Here is a 21490-nt window from a genome sequence, read left to right as displayed (position 1 = left end):
GTGGGTTCTCTCCAGGTTCTCCATCTTCCTCCCACAGTCCAGAGACATGCAGAATGGGGTCAGGTTCATTGGAGACTCTAGATTGACCGTAGGTGTGAATGAGAGAGTGAATGGTTGTTTGTCTCTGTATGTGGCCCTGTGATAGGCTGGAGACCTCTCGACCAATGTCAGCAGGGATTGACCCCCCGCGACCCTTAAATGGATAAAGCGGTAGGTGATGGATGGATTAACTGTCAAACATGTCGACAAGCCGCCCTCCGCAGCACAGGAAAACACTTCCGCCGACCTTCAGCCGCTCTGTACCTGAGTCGGTGGCCGTGACCAGCAGGACGTATTTCCCCCGAGCCTCGCGGTCCAGAGTCCGGGTCAGGCTCAGCTGGCCGCTGGACGACAGGCTGAACGCGCCCTCGTCGTTGCCGCCGCTCAGCATGTAGCTCAGCTGACTGTTGGCACCTTGGTCGTCGTCTCTGGCGACGACCTGGAAAGGAAGAAACAGAACACGGAGACGATGAGAACCAAGCGTTCTGTTTTTCGTGCAAACAGAAGGCGACCGGGGGGAAGCAACATGGCAGCGGCGGTGGAAAGTAGCAGAGGAGCAAATTGCATTATTATTTCAAGTACTGGGCATGGAGTAAAAACTCTGAGGTACTTTCCAAGTCTTCATTTTTCATTTCACATTTATTCCATTGCAGTTAGGATGCATGATGTTGGACTTGTTACTAATGTCTCACATCTTTGGTTACTATGGTTACTTTGCAGATAAATATCTTAAAAAAAAAACAATGACGAGTATTTAAAAGATAATGCAACTCAGATCTTTTACTTAGTAGTATTTCTAAATTTTTTGAAGCTTATTTTATTTCATTAAAAGTTTTGAGTACATTGACGCCACTAAGTGGCAGCCATATGATGAACACATTGATAAAAAATGTAAATGTAAACGTGCTAACATGCTAGAATAGCCACTTTAAGGATATAGTTGTCATGTGTAATATATCATTTGATTTTTATTGGTTATTATTGATGCATTCAAATGTGATCGACGTTTTAATGTTGCAACCTGTTGGGTAATTAAATAATGCACCATATTCTTATAGCTTTCATAGCTATCACATTTTCTTTGTATGTCAAAATCTTAATCTGTGAAATCACTCAAACAAACCAAGAGGAGTAGTGGACAAAAAATTCAACCAAATTTCCCTCATAATGGAGTTGCAGTATAAATAAGGATAAAATGAAAATACTTTGGAAAAAGTTTGTATCAACTTCTTCTTACAATGGATTAGTTGAATCTAAATGAAAATATAATTAAAATAAACTAATAAATCAGACTAGTCTCTACTTGTGCTGCAACTACTGGTCATCGTTCCTTAAGTAAAGAACCTTGAAAGTGTGTTTAATGTACACGTCATATTTCGTGTACTTACGAAATTTCCATCACTGGAGACAAACCTGTGTGTTTGGGGCTACAAAAATATATAAAACCAATATATAAGACTTGACATTTCGAACGAATTAGTTGACATTCTCTTTCTTAAGTTGAGAATTCTTTCAAGGAACATGTCGCCCACAATTCACACGACCGCACAAATTTAAAGCTGGTTGGGAGAAAAACCCCAGTACAACCACCACCTCCACCACCACCACCCTCACTTATGGTCTTTCCACTGGGGCGGCTGAGGTTTAATCACCATCACGGTGCTCGGCGGCACCATGAAGGTAATTGTCGAGGGAAGGGGGATCATTACTTATTCACTTTGCCCAATCAAGACTTCTCCCTGGGAATCCACACAGTCAGAAAACCAGAAGAGTCACAAAAAATGTGTCCTCTACCCTAAAGGATTGCTCGTGGGTTTTAAGGACAGACGCTCGTTCAGCAGAGTACTGAACTAATAGCCGGTCTGATTTTTTCCCACTCGTGCTGCGGCACTAAACTACTCATTGGTGTTGCCCAAATGCATTGTGGGCTCCCCCATCCCTTCCTGTACAGATGTGAGGTCTCGTGTGGCAAAACCCACCACGTCTGGACCCTCCTCCCCCAACCTCACATAACTCTTTCCTCATTTCCTCAGGAGGTAAGCAAGCGAAAGAAAATGGAACAGATCTGTCACTGGAAATCAATGCTTCCCTTCCATTTGGAAAAAAAAACCAAAACTATATATGGTTCATTTAGTCATCAAGGTGGTTCGGACTTTAATTTTCCTCGGCGTGTAATTTGTTCGAGTTTCATATTTCGCCGTAGAGCTGTAATTGCGCAGAGCAAATTGCAGCCGTGCATCATTTTCTTTATCATTTCATTGGTGATGGCATTTGGGAGAATAGGACCACCGTGCTAAGTGCTTCAGTGCCTCGATACCGCTCACATACCTGCACTTATTACGTTAGTTATACAACAAATGTGGTTAAGGCATTAACCTGTTTGAGGTCTTAGGACTGTCATTCAAGAAAAACACTGGCCCCTCTTTATTCCTCTCAGGACGGCCCGTCTGTGAATGTTAATAACATCCCGGCTGCTCAAATTGCAACGAATGCTCCGACAAATGAGAAAACAAACACACGGACCTGCAGAATGTTCTTCGGCAGGCTCTCCAGGTTCTCCTGCACGTTGACGGTGTAAGGCGAGAGCTCGAACGCCGGTGAGCAGTCGTTGGCGTCCAGCAGCACGATGTTGACCGTGGCGCGGTCCACCCTGGGGCTGCTGCCGCGGTCCGCGGCTTGGACCACGAGTGAGTACGAAGGGCGCGCCTCGCGGTCCAGCTGCTTGGCCACCGAGATCACCCCCGTGACCGAATCGATCCTGAAATCAGAGTTGCTGTTGCCCCCCGAGATGGAAAACCGGATCTGCCCGTTGGTGCCCTCGTCCGCGTCGCTGGCGAACACCTGGATGACGTCCGTCCCGGTCAGGGTGTTCTCCTCGATCTCGATGTCGTAGATGTTCTGCGAGAAGCTCGGCGTGTTGTCGTTGACGTCCAGAACCATCATGGTCACATCCATGGTCGAAGACAGGCGGGGCTCTCCTTTGTCCGTTGCCACGACTGTGAGGGTGTAGTTGGAGAGCTCCTCCCGGTCGAGTTCCCCGAACAGCCTGACGTCGCCGTCGACCGTGCCGATGCTGAACTTGTTGCCGTGGGGTCCTCTGAGGGAGTACTCGACATAGCTGTTGGGCCCACTGTCGGCGTCCGCCGCCAGGGCGGTGAACACCACCGTGTCCACGGGCGTGTTCTCCTGGATGTAGGTCATCTTCTGGGAGGTGAAGGTCGGCGGGCAGTCGTTGACGTCCAGGAGGATGACGGACACCTGGGCGGTGCTGGTGAAGCGGGCCATGGGCGGCGGAGCCAGGTCGTTGACTGTGATCACCAGGTTGTAGAAGGACTGGGTTTCCCTGTCCAGGGCCCTCTTGGTTTGGAGGACTCCTTCCTTGGTGATGACAAAATGAGCCTGGGGATCGCCGGAGGCAATTTTGTAGAGGAGCTGAGCATTTGGGCCTGGAGAACATAGAAAGAGTGAATCAGAAGACTATGATAACAAGTTAGTTATAATCCAATTTATGTATCCCAAAAAAAGCATAAAATCCTTACATGTGAGATGTATCATCCTGCAAACATTGGCATTATTTTTTTTTCAAATAAAATAACGACGCAGCTCCAGTAAAATGAACGTGGCATCAAATGTCTACTGTCTGGGAAATCAAGTTTGTATTTTGCTCCCTGGCTTTTGTCATTTTTCTCCGAGCAGAGAATTAACCAAAAATTAAATTTTTTTATGCAAATATGAAGAATTTTACGGTAGAGAATAATTAATACAGAGGCTCTTTCTTGTCACATCCCAGATTTTGTACAGTAAGGCTGAGAGTTATTAAAGATATGTTATTTTTGCTATGACCTTGCATTAATAAAAACAACAACTACAACAAAACTGATAACAGTACAATATGATGAAGGTCAAATGCCGATATTCCGGACTGTTGAATCCATTGTTCCAAAAAGATTTGCAACTGTTACATTTGCTGTACGTGTCTGAATTAGGCCTTATCAACATCCATTTCCACAAATTGTGCGAGGGCGACAGCTGGAGCTCCGGCCGCACTCTCTCGTCCTCCGAGTGGACGATCCATTCGTGCAGCGGGGACAGATCGCTATCGACAAGAGAAAAACACCGCGGCAAACCCGCTTCCTACACTGATAGTGCCATTGTGCCATTGTGGAAAAAAGAAATCCCCACACGACTGAAACATCCATTTAAATGACATGACTACGGTTTGGATGCAGAAAACTATCTAACCTGGAAATCTGGCCTAATCCGCACCACTCCACTGGAGGGTGGGGGGGGGATGAGCTTAAATTGAGCGTCTGTAATTCAACTCAACGGGGTATTCATGTGGAAAGCGCCGGCACCTTCCCACACTCCAGAGTGTATTTACAGTACACAAGTAATCCCTTATCAAAAGCTCCAGTGCTACTTCCACCCCGAGTTCAGGCCGCGCCGTCTCGAGACAAGAGTCTGGGGGTTGAAGGTCGGGGGCTTAGGGAAGTGCGAACAATGGCGGCGTTTTTTATTTTGACAGCGGAGAGCAGACGACAGCATATCTGAGTGGATGACGCGGTCAGATTATGTGAACGGTGGAGAAGAAGAAGAAGACGACGACGAAGAAGAAGAAGAAGAAGAAGCCAGACTCTGGTTGCGAGAGAGCTAGGCAGCATATTTTCCCAGGAATGTAGGTCAATATAACCACATTAGGCCCGGGTGAAGCGGTAATTACAGCCGAGGAGAGCGGCGGCGGCGGCGGCTGTTGGGATACCACGCGGCTCTTCGGCGAAAAACGCAAAAAAAAAAAGGGGGCCACCACCTGAAAACGCAGAAATAAACTCGAGCCACTTAATCATAAGCTGAAGACACTGTTTTTCATCAAATCGTTCATGCGTGGAGCGACATTTAGAAAAAAGAAAAAGAAAAGAAAATGTATGGTTTGGGAGCTGCCGTGTAACCAACTCTCATAACAAAATGACAGGCCTGCATTAAATTAATCTTCCATGGTTAACTCACACTTGATTTATACACTGTACCAGTACATTAGAGCTTTCGCATTCTCCCAGGCTGTTTTTTTTCCTTAAATACACCGACATCGCTGGGATACTTGACCGGGGTTTAACTGGGATTTAAAATACAATTCAAAGCTTGACGTTCATTTCCCTGCCCCCTGATGCAGCTCATCTGGATTTTCCTTAAGTGGGACTATGGCGTCAAATCAGTGCCAAAATATAGACAGTTTGTAGTCGGAGCAACTGAATGAAGCTGCAGGTAATTAATAGGCTGCATTTTCCCGATACTTGACTTTTTCTTTTTAGTTGGCGTTAGCATGAGCAGTTAGCATCCACGAGAGGACGACAGGTGTGTCAGCAGACAGTTAGCATTAGCATTAGCAGTTGGTGCAAGTTTCATGGCTGAATTTCGCCGATGTTGCCGCGAGCCGTCTTGTTGCGCAACATTCTTCCACCGGTCAACCTAGCGCGAGCAGCTGTGGTGGGCGGGGCCTGTGTTATTTGCATTAGAAACTTTTTGGGGGGTAAACGATGTGAAACTAAATATTAGGAATAGAAGATTATTATATATATATCTTAAATCATGACTGGGGGGGTTCTTTAAGATTTATATATTTTTCTTGTAAAGAGTTATACTTAAGTTTTTTTCCTGCTATATGTAATATATTTTAACGTTAACCAACTAAACGGTCTGTTGTTGTTTTGACATCTTTCATATATTTTCCCCACAAAATCACGCACCATCGTCGGCGTCGCTGGCCCCGACAGTGATGATGCTCGATCCCGGCGGCAGACTCTCCGAGACGGACGTGCTGTACGCGCTGGTGTTGAAGACGGGCGGGTTGTCGTTCACGTCCAGCACGTTGAAGTACACTCGGACCGCGCTGGCCTGCCCGCCGCCGTCCCGGGCCCTCGCCGTCAGGATGTAGTACTGCTGGGTCTCGTAGTCCAGCGGGCGCGTCACGTTGAAAACCCCCGTCACCGGGTTCAGCAGGAACGTCTCGTCCTCGTCGTCCTCCTCCAGCGAGTAGGTGACCTCGCCGTTCACCCCAGAGTCGGAGTCGCTGGCCAGGATCGCCGCCACGATGGAGCCTGCAAGAGCCAAGACGAGTTGTGACACAGAGGTGAGAAGTTTGGATTTTACTATCCTGTAGAACAAAATTACTTTAATGTATCAGGCTCTTTATTAATATCAGAGACTCACCAATTGCAAAAATTGCTTTAAATAAAAACGTACTTCGCTTTTGCTGAATTGGAGCCATGCGTTTTTTTAGCCATAGATATATTGCATTTTAAAAAGAGTTACAGCGAATGATTAAGTGTTTTTATAAATACTTTGCTTGATCATATCTTTAATCTCATCTTCAAGAGATGTTCTTCGATTTGTCGTATGATTGCCAAACTCTTTTTCCCCCCTTGTTCTGGTAATTGAAGTAGTGAGAGCGATGACAGATCTGTTCCAGCATAGTTGTCAGTATTATTGGAAATCCTGCTGGCCGCCGATAAGATTTCCACATAAATCAAATATCGGTTGCCGTCCCTTTGACCTCAAACTTAATGTCCCCCCGAAGGGAGAAGCGGAGGATTTGGGATGGAGCAGTCACATAAAAATGTTTTGAAAAAAGAAAAAAAAATACAGAATGAAAAAAAAGAACTCTTATGAACTACTGCACAGAAGCTGCGCCTAATAATTTGAGGTTCTTGATGACCTTAACAGAGCCGTCTTAGTGCCGTCTAAGGGCTTTTGCAGAAGACAAAACATTGCCCGTGTGAGCCTACGATCGTCCACATCACATCCTACACATCATTTTGTTTGCGTTGCAGTTCGCTGCCTCGTCGAGTGACACCACGCGAGACCTTACCTGGCGCCATGTCCTCGGGAATGTCAAACGAGTACGTCGAGCGGGAGAACTTGGGCGCGTGGTCGTTGATGTCCTTGACGGTGATGTTCAGCCTCATGTCGGACGACTGCTTCCCGTCGTCGGCGCGCACCAGGAGGGAATATTTGGAGCGGCGCTCCCGGTCCAGCTTCTTGGTGGCGATCAGGTCGCCGGACTCCGGGTCAATGCGGAAACTGTCGTCCGCCCCGCTGATGATGGTGTACGTCACGAGGGCATTGGGACCCTGAAGGTGAAGACGGGAACATTCATATTATAAGACATGGTAAATCAAATGTTGTCTTTTTTCTTTACTGTGCCGGCATAGGGACGTAGAATCCAGAAGAATTTGCACAATGAAATCTACATGAACCGCTAAACAACCCAAATTTTAAGTCAATACATTCCTGTTAGTTCTCTGGAACATCTCAGGGCAAACAGCTCAACGTTGGTCGCATGTACCTTCTGAACTTTTTGTTCACAGGGTTCAAAGGTTTGTTCTCAGGTCACGGAGGAGGAAAAGCGCCATGATTACAAGCATCAAAGCGACTGTATTATCTGGTAGGAAATCAGATTGCTTAGCACATGTTAGCATGTAGTCACGTCCCCGGATCTTTTCATCTGGCGTGAATGAAACCCTTCACTGTGACTCCTTCACCGCGACACGCCAGGGTCTAGTTTTCAAAAAGGGCCGTGCAATAGATGACAAATCTAATCAAACAGAAGAAGTGGGAGGAGACAGTAGATGTGAAGCAATTAGACCCGCTCTCCTACACCCTGCACAGACATGCTAACAAAACACTGTTGGTCATTTCAAAGGTGAAACACAAACTTAAAGGAATACTTTTTTAACGCCCGTCCTTAAGGTTGATTGATCTGAGTATTTGAGCATTAAAAGTCTTTAATGCGAATGAAAATCAAAGACATTAAACACTGAAAAAATTAGGAAAATGCATACTTTTTTCTGCAAGATTTAAGATACAAATTTGTAGTGGATCCAAAACTAAGATTATGCCACTAAAATTGGTAGATTGCTTTGCTTTTCTTTCTGCGAAAGTATGACTTTTGGGACACAAAGTGAAGCTTTACTTGACGAAATTGAGAGTTCAGCAGTGACTCTAAACACAAATTACTTTTAAACAGGTTAAATCACCTATTCTATAGGTTATGTATCGTTTGTACGGCTTATCTAGAAGAGGATGGTCACACCAGAAAGAGAAGAAAGAGACAGAAGCTGAATGGCAAAGTTCTAGTGAGTCTCATCCTCTTTGAACTTGTGGAGGCCATTGTGTTCCTCTGTAAATGCAACAAATAGATCCCCTGTTACGCCGGACAAGTACAAGTCCCATGACACACGTGATGGCTGGAGCATTAGGCTTTAGATTAGGACGGGGGGCTGAACGTGATGTGACAACTGAATGAGTGCGGCGACAGACCTTGACGATTATATTTGTGCCGGGAACAATAAGAGATCAGACGACTGTCTCTCTCTGTGTCTCCTGCCAAGAAGAAGATGCGACATCAAAAAGCTAACTGCTATTCATCGAGATGAAGAGGTCGAGGGCTCTGGTTACAACTGGTGGAGCTAAACGAGACTCTTTCAGCTCTGCCTGATGTTCGTCTGCTGCTCTTTGATCCTGCTACTGTAGGACAAAGGAAGCTCGTCTAAGAGACGAGCTGCGGTTGTATCAAGACATTTACTGCCACGGTGGACGATGGCGCTCACCTGACAATGCGTATCTTAAATTAACTGTACGCATGCCATGATAACCTGAAGGGTATCAGCTGGAGAGTAGTGCATAATGCTGCGTTCCAGTTTACCTCGGAACTCGGTTTTATCATTCCGGTATGAGTCGGAAATTGCAAATGGAACGCCCCTGCGAGTCGGAATAAGACTCGGGATGTCGGAGAAAAATGACCAACCCGACTTCCGGGGTCCGAGTTCCGAGATGAACTGGAACGCAGCATTAGCTGTGCTTTGAAATACAATGATTATATTTTCTTTTGCCGTTTTTTTTTTTTTTTTTTTAATTTGGTACATTAGCCAAATTAAGCTCTAACAACTCTATAAAGTTAGCCACTACTTCGGAGTTGGTGGAGACCATAACGGAGTAAATACTGGACCCGCATTCTCCAAGTGCTCAGAAAAATTAACGCTAATATTGCTCTGAGTTTGCTTGTGCAACTTTTTGCTAACACATTAACCGCATCAACTTTAAGTGCTGATAATATGTCAACTTTGTGTTCACTACTTTTTAAAATGCACCCAAAGGACAAAGAAAACTGAATTAAAAAGGCTTGCATTCATGATTAAAAAGAGATTTAACTTTCTATCAGATGTCTACAAATAAAAGCGTCTAATGATGCACACATCTGTTTTGTAGTAATAGCAGGCTGTGAAAGTTATACACAGTGCTAGCATCCTGCTGGTAGATGATTGCGTGGTTAGAAATCAACTGACCAGTTTCTATCAGTCGCGAAAACAAATTAAATATTGTTTTTCCCTCTACTTTCTTTAACAGACGTGGTGCAGAAGTGCTAATGCGCCAACCAGTCTGAACCTGACGGCCATTGCCAAACGCTTTAGACGGAGTTCATATCATGAGGCCAAGTTCATGACTTGTTCTTATCTCTTTCCCCGTGGCCCTGTTTTGACAACGGATAAAAACCCTCTGCCTCCTTGACCTCGTCTCTCATTGCATTACCAGAGACCGCGGTCCGATATCCAGACCCATTAAACGAGCGAGGGAGACGAGGAAGGTGGAGTGAGGCCCTGCTCATCTAAGGGCCCTGCTGTCATCAATCAGAGGCTCCAGATCTGGCAATCCCATCAGCCACCTGGGCCGCAGCCCCGGAACCAAACACCCGCGGTTCGCCAATTAATTTTTCTGATAGGGTTCAAAGGCAGAGCAGGGAAGGTGGGAGAGGCCGAGCAGGGGGCCCACAGCCCAACCGATGCACATAATGAAAACAGGTAAGCTTTCACACACAAACTTACACTCATATTTCTTGCTGTTCCCATTCCTCTCTCTCTCGCTCGCTCTACACTGAACTAACACGAGTAATTAAGATCGTACTCACACTCGCACACCAACACCGGTTGCCCTCTTGACCTTCACTCGAGAGTTTGACTACTTTACAACTCTCCAAAGACACAATGGCTTGTTGGGGGGGGGAGAGGGCCGACCAATTAAACTGCAGCGTTCCGGGCAGCAAAGGGAACCAGACTGCAGCAAAAGGAAACTCATTTAGCAGATGAGTGGTTTTTGGGAGCACGCGGTTCCTACGAGAAGTGCGAGGTGTGAAGGAGACAGCGCCGGCGGGGATAGCCGCCTTCCTGTATGCCATGGCACGGCGCAAGCGAGCCAATCATAACACCGACTCGCAAAAACAAGAAATGTGTTGTCCTCGAGAGTGAAGCCTTTGGATGTTCGAGATGGCCCGACAGGCCGCGACGCCGGTGTGTGAATCTGTTTCACAACTGCAAAAAGAAAAAAAAACGTGGCTCGAAAATATATTTGCTGTGGGTCCGCAGGCCCCGTCTGCATGGAACACATTACAGCTCGTTTGGAGGCTGCGCTCCCTCTCCTAAAACACCCATTGTTTCACTTTTCTTCATTAAATAAAGCTTTTTTTTTTTTACCTGTGACATACTTTCCACATAAGGTCAGGATTCCAATAAAACATTCACAGCCCCTTTCCAAAAGCGCAGAAGGCCGCATATTTCTTTCAAATGAGGCGAGAAGCGTTTTCTGAGAGGGCCCCGTAGCCTAACGTTAGACAAAAGACCAAAGGTTTTATATTGAGCTCTTTCCTTTTTTTTTATCCCTTTACTTCTTTTCAGGGTGGAAATGGGCGTAGCAAAAAACGGATGCGTAGAAACAGCATTTTAATACCCTCACACATGAATCCCACATGTAGCACTGTTAAATTGGATGGGATCACTGTGATGTCTGAATTCGGCCCGTCAGCTGGCCAACAGCTTGCTCTCTTGGCAACTCTGCGCCGGCTCACACATGTGGCTTTCTCAGCAACGGCCTCCAATGCGTTCCGTGCGCTTAGTGTCAGCGCAACTTAAGTTTTCCTCCGTAAGGATGTGGGCAAACACTTGGCCGGACTCGTATCTGGCACCGGGCGGGAGCTGGAATGAAGCGCAGGCTTCTATTTAGCAATCTATTCATGGCAGCGCTGAAGTTTGGAGTAAACATCTACAGAATCTGTGATTCCTAAAAAGACTCTACATTCATTTTAATTGGGCCCTTCTTCATTTGAGTCCCCGGCCGAAAAGCAGAATGTGGCTTCCCTTTGCGGGACGCTTCTTCAGGTCGGTCATTCTGGAAAACGTATATACTTGTATGAATTCTTAATTTTCTACAGAAAAAGCCTCAAGTTTCATCCCAGGCACCACAGCTCAGCCCGACACTCCTCTCAACTTCAAATATAAGGGGAAAAAGTGACCGACTGCGCAGACTGATTTTAATACCACATGCTCTCTAAGATCAAAGCTGTGAATACTTTGGAGCTGAAAATAATCAAATCATGTCCCTAACATTCCTTCTACCGAAAAGACCCCGACTCGTTTCCAGGTCTGAGATTTGCAGTCAACACACACATTTTGATAAAAAGGAAAAGAGGCCAGACAAGTTTTCTCACATTCGGAGCGAAGAGAAACGGGGGTTAGGCAACAGCTGTGCAATAAAAAACGTGTGGCCTCATAAGTTAACATTAAACGCGAGTCCATATTCCTTCTTTCTAATCTCTCTCTCTCCCCCTGTACAGCCTGACTTTTTCCATTCATTTCATCTGTGTCCTTTGGCTTGGCTGCGGGACCGCAGCGCTCGGACGTATTGCCAGGGCCCGCGTTCTGCTAACTGCAGGATTTTAATGTCCATATCCTGCCTAAAGCAGCTGAAGATGAAGCTTTTAACTAATCGAGAGTGATGCCGGTGACGTGATGTGAACTATGGGGACCGTGGAGGGGCCATCGGAGCGGCGGGGCTGAAAAATCAATCGCTGGCCACCGTCCTGCGAGCGCCGCGACGCCGGTTGTGTCAACACGCGAGTCCAAAAAGGACAACTCATCACTGAATTCGTTGCGTAAGAACGAAGGGGAAGACGATCTGCCTTGGCCAAGTAATCACACTGTAGTCTATAAAGCAGAGAATTCTCTAATGCAATACAAAGCTGTTTATTTTTTTCTGATTGAATAATGTTTTGCATCTGCAGAATGTCAAAATATCAAAATGGAAAAAATGTCCTCCCCAAATATCCGAAGGCATCGACATTTTCAATTTGTTTGTTTTAACAGCAAAAAAACCCTAAAAACAGAGTTTTTTACTGAACAGGCAGATTCAATAATCAATCACTAGTAATTGATAAATTCAATCATTAAAAAATAACCTCCAAATCTCCAAATATTCACCCATATCTGTTTTTACCAGGTGGCAACCCACCGTGACGTCACCCGTTGGTTTGTGAGCTGCCGTTTGGAAGCCTCCAGTTTAGTGTTTTGACCGGCGCCATCTTGTTTTTCTTTGCAACCAGCAATTGCAAACTAGCAATTGAGACCATACGCTCCTCAGGAAAATGTTTATTTTCCGGACCCGGTGACTTCCTCCAATTTTTATATACAGTCTTTGGTTTTTACTGTAAGGGCATAACGTTTCCATACAGACGTGTTGTGCATACTGACAGAATTAGCCCTAATCAAAATATTGATCTGAAACTGAGTGAGGCTGGAACTTGCCTTTTCAAAAAACATACCGTCACACCCCTGTGTTCCAGTGCCAATCACGTGCTGAGGATCCTACCAGATGACTTATTGAAACCAAATTGGAAAGTTTGAACAGGTCTTCCAACCAGGATCTTCATCCGCCGGATGATTGCAGATTTCCTCTCGTTTTCTTTAACTGACTGTTATTCCCGACTCTACAACGTTTTCCGTTCATCGCTTAAAATATTCTGAGCAGCTTGTATTTAGGGAAAATGTTGTTAAAGTAATTATATTTACTTATTTACGTACGCAGCGCTGCGTTTTCCTTCGTAATAAATATCACAGGCTCGCAAGGGTTCCCCCGGGCGTCGGGGAGCGTTTCCGAACCAACGGCTCTTCCGCCACGGACATATCTGCAATTTTTCTTGGCACCAGCGCCGTCCAACATAAAGACACTAAATGTGGATTCAGCTCAATTTCAATATTGACGGCTGCAATGGCCTCATAAAACCACTTGAATCTGCGGCGGTTTCTACACCGTCGGAACAAAAATGTTGAGCATATTTTTTAATTCGAATCACTCCCTGGATGTCTATTGCGAAGGCAGTGGAGTGGAAAACGGGCGCAGAAAAGAAAAAAGAAAAAAACGCTGTCAGACAAAATAGAAACTTGGGGAGCCATTACCTCGTCTGCGTCCGTGGCTGTTAGCTGCATTATCTTGAAGCCATCTGCAACGTTCTCCTCAATGGTCACGTCGAGAATATCATTGGGGAAAACGGGCGGGTTGTCGTTGACGTCCTGCAGCGTGATCTCCACCTGCGGAGCGAGAACAAACACCACAGTTTCCGTTAGAGCGCTGCCAAACGCAGGCGGCCACAGCTGTTAAGATCGCTGCAGAGAAAGAAGAAGAAAAAAAACATGTCGATCCACTTTTTTTTAAAGATTTCAGATGATGGAGAAGCTGCACAGTGAGTGGAAAGTCCTCACTCTCGGATGCCAGAGAGGAAACGCTGTTGAATGGAGGATTCTAGTGCATTGACTTGTACGGTCAGAAGATTGAAGTGTCTGAATCATTGTTTTATCCAAAGGTCATTTATGGAGATCAAGAAGAAGGAAGTCTGCACTTAAAAGCCAAAACACAGAAACTACATGATGTATTGGGTCAAATTTAGATCGGAATCTATTGAAATCTGTTTTACTCCATAAAAAAATATTATGCAGCCGAAAATATAAATTTAAATATAAATGCAAGAATTAGAAACAGGTAAAAGTTGCTGTGATCTCACTGTGGCTAGTTACGGTACAGTTAGCTAGTGCTGTGGTTGAAAATGTAATTCTGATGCTCCAGCAAAAAAACTGAAATAAAGTCAAACTAAATAATGCTAAAAGTTAACTAGCCTAGCTTGGCGACGTGGCAGCCTCAGCCATCTCTGCCTCTAAAAGTTGAATTTATTTGGATGGAGGAGGTTTTGCTAACTTCAAATCACATTCACTATCCCATTAGTTCAAATGGCTGAGAAAGCCGAACGAAGGAACGAGAACATTCAGTTTGTTGCGATAGTGGTTGTACTGTATAGACGTGGTTGCAACAACAGCGGCAGGGCCACTGCATAAATAAAATAACATCTCCAGAGCTTCAGCCCGGGTCTATGGTAGACCTCATACATCCCCCACTGTCACCGGAGCTTATGGAAACTGTAGAGTTTACAAATTGACTGGGGGCTCTTTTCCTCGGAGACTTACAGTGAAGTGTAACGGCGGAGAAAAACTAACTGCAGCTCGGGGATTTTCACTTTCATGTCTTTAAAAAGCAAAAACAAACGCAGATTACCGCCGACCGCAGACCCCCCATGTGGACAGCCTTTGTCCCACGCAGCCCCTCTCCGATAACTTTACAATTTAATACAGACGCAGCGGTGGTAAGAGTGAAAGACCGTGATTAGATCAATTTGTTTGGACGCGTTATGAGACGAAACCAAAGGGACATTTAACTTTTCCACTCGAGGATCCCCAACGATTCGCCGACCGCACTTGGAAAAGCCTCTGTCACCGATCTAGTCTGGGGCTAATACACTATATGGCCTTAAATATGTGGACACATTCATTCATCCATATGACTTTTTTGGTGCTTTAGACTTTTCATGGTTGTGGCGGGGGGGGGCAGAAGACTCAAGGAGACCCACAACAGAGGGTGTGCTTCGAAGTTTGTGGCAACACTTTAGGGGAAGGCACTGTAGTCATTCAACATGACAACGCTCCCCTACAAAAAGCCAGGTCCTGAAATAAGTTGTTTTCAGAACATGGCCTCCATAGAGCCCCTGACCACAGGCCCCCATCCAGCACCTTGAGGGTTGAAGTCGAGAATTTAACAACGCGCCAGGCATCATCGACCAGCGTCGGTGACCAACCGCGCGAGTGTCTGAACCAGACATGATACAAATCACTGAAAGCGTTTTGTACATCAAAGAAACCACCTATGGCAACACAATGAGAACCAGTTACACAAATATCTGAGGGGAAAGTGGAAACTGCAGACGGCGAGAGTGAGACATTTGGTGGTTTCAGATGTTCCCTGGGTCTGGTGTGGCGGTATATCACATTTCTCCTCGTGTCCCACAACTTAAACTGGGATCCCCTCCACCTCGTCCACGAACGCAAATATGCATTTCAAAGCCAGTAAACACGACTCGGCTTTCGAAATCACAACAAGACGTTTCGCTGCGCATTCTCTGTTTATTGCTTCTATAAATATGGAAAAGCCACGTGTAAACTCTCCAGCGATAGGATCTCCATTAATGTTGACAGTGATTATGGTAATTCCTGTGCCAGGCAATCGCGGGACGGCCCCCACCTCTCCCCCGCACAACCCTTCAATTACACAGAGACGGAGCCGAGCATTAGTTAAGACGAAATGAGGAACTGGGCACAGGGAAGTTGTCAAAGGTCTATAATGGACGCAGCCCTTCAAGGGCGACAAGACTTTCCCAGCAGGCATCTGTGGGGCAGACAATAGGCCTCAAGGCCGCGCGACCACCAGGGTGCAGGGTCAGATACGGCCGTCTATTCATACCCAGCCATTGACAGGAAAAGCCGACTTCACGCGTCCCACAAATCTGCTTTGCAACAAACAGAGGCAGGAAACCCCTCGAAACAGCTGCAGACCGACTCGGAAATAGTTCAGTTCATTAACGGTGACCCAGAACGAAAAGCTTCGGCGAGACGTGGTTGAAATGGTGTCGGAGTCAAGCTGAATAAAATATGCTTTTTGACTGTTTGCTACTCCCGAGGGCTGCAAATGCCTGGGGGGGGGGGGGGGGGGGGGCAGTTCTGTGCGACGCTAACGAATTGCGACACATCTCATCATCGAACGCCGATCTCGTCTGATCTGCTCGCTGTCCGGATAAAGGATGCTGTCCACTTACGGAAGCCGACTTCCGAGTCGGTGTCCGTGTCGCGTCGGCATGAGCGGCGATGATGAACAGAAGAAACGGGACAAATTAGGTCCATGGGCACCAGCGATGCAGAGGACGTATAAACAAGCCACAGCGACGAGCGGCGCTCCGCTCAAATTGCGCCCGCAGCCCAGGGACCGGGGCAAAGTCAACAAACAATGAATATTTATGTCCCGCCCCGTGTGTGTGTGTGTGTGTCCTTGATGTGTAAATAATGCAAGGCCCACTTCTGAGGAGGCAACTAATTAGGGTAGAAGTGCAGTTTTGAGAAATAATTACGCCTCACGCTTTCCAGTTTGCATAACCAATGGTCCCACGGGACGGAAATTTATCAAAGAGCTTTTGGTGAAAGATGCGCTGGAAGAGGAGGAAGAAGCAGGGTCAGGATGGGGGGGCGGGGGGGGGGATTCTGCACCCAGACACAGAGGCAGGTGAAACACATTAGTTTACGAGGTAAAAGATTGTGTTTCACCAACAACTGCTTCGGGTTGCAGGTGCCGCTAACTGGCTGCCGTGGGCCTCATTATTTATGGAGAGGGATGAAAGATTCACGCGTCAAGTGGCTGCCGAGCGCTCGCCGCTTATGAAAACCTTCGAGTGACGGCAGGTCAAGAGCTCGAGACCGATTGAATTCATATTTCGTCGCTGAATTCCCCCCCCCCGGGGCGCGTTTGATACGTTTATGAATCGCTCCTGTTGTGAAATCCAAATCTGAAAGGGGCTAGTTCCCCCACGTTTACGACAAGACACACAAACAATGTTTCTCCACTGATCTCTCCTCGCATCTATTTAATGTGCTGGCGTCTCCAGAAGTCCGTGGCGGTGGCGGTGACCCCAATATAATGGAAGTTAATGGAATTTCATTTGTGGAGTCAAAAGCATGGCGGGGGGAGGTACATGTTAAATATTCAAGAACAATGTGTTTTCCAGAAATGATGTCCCACTTATTTTGGATACGTTACAGACGTCGTTGGAACCTCTTTTCCTCCAATGATATCTACGAAAATCTGCGGATAGAGAAGAGGGTCTGTGGATTCCATTGACCTCGATTGCGTCGGGGGGCGGAGGCAGACGTTGGCACGCGACACCAACACTAACACTATCTGCGAATGAGGCTTATTGAGCTCATACCGCACGTCTCATCGTCCCGTGCGAGTGTCTCTGCTCTTTCCGTTCACATTTTGTACTTCTGACCGTCCACAAGGACTCGCAAGAAGAAGTTGAAAAAAATACACCGCAGACATCAAAGCGCAGACTTTTTTTTAACCTCAAGAGGGAGACCACGCTGCAATAGCCACGGCGAGGAGAAACCGGGGTCAGACGGAGAGTTGCTCGCCGAGCGCTTCACCTGCGTCGCCGAGAGCAAACACCCTTCGCCATTTTACCCACATCTAAAAAAGAAACAAGGGGAAGTGGCACTGGTTTCCATGTTTCCGCACTTGAAGCGTCTCATACTTGTCGTCCTGCCAAATGCTCTGCAGACAGACAGACAGGGCGTCGGGGGGTGGGATGGGGGGGGGGGGGGTCACCGCAGGAGCAGGATCTGTATTATTTTGAGCACAATCCCATGTAAAGGGCCTGTGCACATATTTTGTCAGTTACCGACGCAGTTGTTTCTAATAACCGGTAGAGGAGTCTGATTAATTGACTGAGCGATGGTTTGCATTACAGATGAGTAGCTCAGTGCACGCCTCGCTCCACGGAGCGCCCTGAACCCTCGGAGTGAGCAGGGGTAAAATGCACATCATTAGCGCAAACATTTTTATTTTACTTTTTCTTTTTTTCCCCTTTCCCCTTCCAAAGCGGACCTCTGAGTGCAACTGATGCAACAGTTGGCCCGTAAACGTTGAGCTCATCTGATCATAAAAAAGAAAAAAAAAAGAACCGGAGCAGGGTGCGCCTCCTGCAGGAAACAATCATTTCAGAATGATTAAATGTCTCATTAGATGCCGTTGACGAGTCGGGGGTCAAGGGGCCCCGGGCGGGGAAGCGCGGACTTCCAGCTCTCGTTATACTTGGCCTCTGCAGATTGAACGATTCCACGTTGCATCATCCATTTTCACTGATGTGCACTCGGGTCCAAGTTGGAAGTAATGCGTTAAAAAGGCCAGGCTTACTAATCAATTCCAAATATAACACTTCATCATTGAACCAGAGCCAGAATTATGTGCTGTTGAAGAAATTACTCGGGGTTTTGGCAAAGTAGAATATCGCGCAAAGGCATTTTTGTGACGCCACCAAACAGAGTCAGCACCTAGGAGCCTTTGAAAGGTGCCCATTCCGTTGACGTATTAATAAATAAATAACCAACACTGATCTAATCTGAGGGTGCAATGCACACGGTGTGTTTACGCTGACATGATGGTTATCTGAGGTCACGTCGCTCTTATCGGCCTCGTGTAACGCGAGTGCACCGCTTCGAGACGGAGGAGGCCCGTATGGTTGGTGCAACTCCGGGGCCGCTTGTTCCAACAGTGGCAGAAAATACCCCCCCCCCCCCCCCCCCATCCAGCAGCAGCGTTTCCCAAATTAAAAGGAGCAGGAGAGTCATCAGCGAGCACGTTCCGACGCAGAAGGTTCCATCCAACCGCCAACGGTGAAACCCTTTGGCAGAGCCGCACCCATGCAGGTCAGCGAGGGCGTCCGTACCGCCTCAACCGTGGGGACCACACTTTCTTCTCAGCTCCCTTGCATGCTGGAAAACCCGTCCTGCGCCAGCGCTCCTGCACACTTTTTCTTCTGAGGATCCACCGTTTCGTACGAAGGGGGAAACTGTCATCCCTTTCAGCCACTGAAATGGATTACTGGCCCGTCTAGAAGAAGCCCAGACCTGCGTCTGTGTTTTCCCTCGCTTAATCTGAAAACCGTATGGCGCGATCTGTGCACGTCTGATGAATGCCCTGCTATGTACGAGAGACTCTGTGAAGCGGGACGGGGTCGATAGAGTCCCGCGTTGGACGGCGAACTCTGGAGGGGCGGCGTTGACAAGACCGTCGTTGTTTCACCTCGTCTCCGCTCCCCCCCTTTCCTCCCACCCCATCCTTGTGGTCTCTTTTCAAACGTTTAGATGAAGCGTCATCGGCGCTCGGCTGCGGATTTATTAAATCTGAGGAACCCGTGGGTTCTGCGGGGCTGAAGGACAGTGGAGAAACTGCCATCTCGGCTCCGCAAAAATAATTAAGACAAGGTCAAACGGATCTCTTCCGTACGGCTTCTTTCACACATGCAGCGAAATGCGACTGCCTCCAACCTGTCAAACAATCGCCTGCAGAGTAATTCATCCCCCGACCGCAGCCGTCAGAGTGCACGCGCGCTCCGGAGACACAGGAATTTGAGCGTACCGGAGATGGGAATGTGCCCGGGTAAAAAAGGAAGAAAAAAAAGAAAAGCAGACAAAGCTGGACGCCGGCCAAAACCTCAACGCACGGGGCGCGAGAGTGAAGTCAGGATACGATCATATCCTCTCCCCTCGAGTCCCCCAGCCCCCCCACCCCCAAAAAAATCTCCAGCAGTCCCATGGAAATAAAAAAAAAAGAAAGAAAAAGGAGCAGGAGTGAGTAGGAGAAAAGGAGGCAGACAAAACAAAACGGGAGAGCCTGCAAACAATCACCGAGCACCTCGGCCTTTATGTAACCGACGAGGGGAGAGACCGTGTTGGACAAGTGGTTCTCATAAAGGGGATCACTGTCCTCTCGGCGGACCACTTCACCAACTGTTCAGAGATTGTTTGTCTACAGCAGGCCCCCTTCAAGCCGCCCGCCACCCACCCCCACCCCCCGCCCCCTCCGCAAACCCTTGCCAAGCGAGGTTTCCCTCGGAGCATTTCTGGTGGGATACATAATCCAACGGAACTAATAACCCACCGGGTCGTCTGGAACCAGCGCACCGTCCCACAGGGCCTCCGGGCTCGTATGAGGAGCACCTTGGGACGGATTGCCGCGTTCATTCGTCCTCGTATCAGGGCCGTGAGCGGCGCAAACTGGGGTTTCGTCCCCCCCACCCCCCCCCAGTTAAGTCCTACCTGGGACGAGGTTGGACGGCCGGCTTGATTAGACCTCGTGCGAGATCAGAGTGGAGCTAATGGAGGCGAGACGTGATGCAGCTCTCCTCGAAGCCGGCGAGCGCAATTCAAAGCCGTCGTCGGAAATTACCATAGCGCCCAATTAAATGCGGCGTGTTTCTGCATCGCTGCGTCGAAAAAGGTTAGGCGAACATCAAAACAAGCATTCCCCCCCCCCCCCCCCTTTTCTTCCCCCTTCTCGTGAGATGAAAGGTAGAAAACAAAATAATTAGCCTATTTGCGAAAAAGTATACGCTTTGAAGGTGCAAGGAAAGAAATGTATTTTCCTGTTATCGGCTGTCTGTCTTTTTCTCTTTTTTTCTCTTTTTAAGGACTGTTGAAGGAGACCAGAACCGGAGTCGGCCGCCTATCAGCGCTCTCGTCTCTGGTGCCGCGGACTCTGGCGCGAGTCTCGGCGTTCCTTATCGCGCCGGCTCTCGCCACAATTACCCACAATTACGGCCTCCGGGCCGCGCAGAGCGTGGAGCGAGGAGCGAGGAGACACGGACCTTTGTGACTGCACTGAAAATAGATCAAAAAGAACTAGATCTTCAGATTCCTTTCTTTCCATTTCTGGGATTTGAAACCTTGAAATAAGGGCCCCACACAGAAAGCACTTTGACATCAAGCGTTTCTCGCCTGGGAAACTCGACGCCGTCGCTACAGTTCAGCGCTAAATGTTCTATACGTCTCACTTTGCTCAGGAAAAACCCCAAACTTTATAGGGTTCAGCATAATGTGAACCAATTTGTAGCTTTCAGATAAAAACTTTCTTGATGGAAGTGAACTAAAGAGGTTGGAGGCTGTTTTCCATCCGGCAGCTGAGGAGGGTGTCAACCTTCAACAGATATGAAAGGAAGGAAAAACCCCCAAAGTTGGACCAACGTACAAGCTTCAGTCGTCGCCACCCGGGTCGCTTACAAAAAACATTGTATCTTACAGGTTACTGCATCAATAATTGAAGGATAATCAGAAAAAGGGACTTTGAATACTTGAATAAGGCATCAGTTTGTCCCGAAAAGTTGAATTATCGTCTTATTTTGATGCAATTTGGATTTGAATCATCTGGAGCCATTGGAAACATGCATGAGATGGGTATGATTGTAGTGTTAGGCTTCACATTTACCAGATACATGTGATGGACAGTATCAGACATCATTGTTCTAGAGCCAGCTGTCCGTTTTACAGCGCAAATCGTGGAAGGACGCCGCGCTGGCGCCCGCGTTGCGCTCGCTGTCCACCGATCGACGCATGAGATCTACAGCATCTGTTTGGATTCGACCTAATTATTAACAAGTCACATCTGCGGCGAGATCTACCCACAAGCATTGCGCTCATTCTGTAAACTA

The 21490-nt window shown here is 47.3% G+C and overlaps 1 protein-coding gene across 1 annotated transcript in view; it reads right to left on the bottom strand.

The window, feature by feature from the left end:
* Positions 1 to 21490, bottom strand: part of LOC118319371 (protocadherin Fat 4) — a 106050-nt gene that overhangs the window by 38212 nt on the left and 46348 nt on the right. Inside the window, exons 2-6 of the mRNA XM_035649729.2 lie at positions 13314 to 13445; positions 6902 to 7163; positions 5781 to 6131; positions 2563 to 3485; positions 304 to 478 (exon numbers count right to left, since the gene is read on the bottom strand). Coding sequence (XP_035505622.2) covers positions 304 to 478; positions 2563 to 3485; positions 5781 to 6131; positions 6902 to 7163; positions 13314 to 13445 — 1843 coding nt within the window. The remainder of the gene's footprint in view (positions 1 to 303; positions 479 to 2562; positions 3486 to 5780; positions 6132 to 6901; positions 7164 to 13313; positions 13446 to 21490) is intronic.

This window comes from Scophthalmus maximus, chromosome 9 (genome assembly GCF_022379125.1).
Source record: "Scophthalmus maximus strain ysfricsl-2021 chromosome 9, ASM2237912v1, whole genome shotgun sequence".
NCBI lineage: Eukaryota > Metazoa > Chordata > Actinopteri > Pleuronectiformes > Scophthalmidae > Scophthalmus > Scophthalmus maximus.
This window is presented reverse-complemented; position numbering and strand designations above follow the sequence as displayed.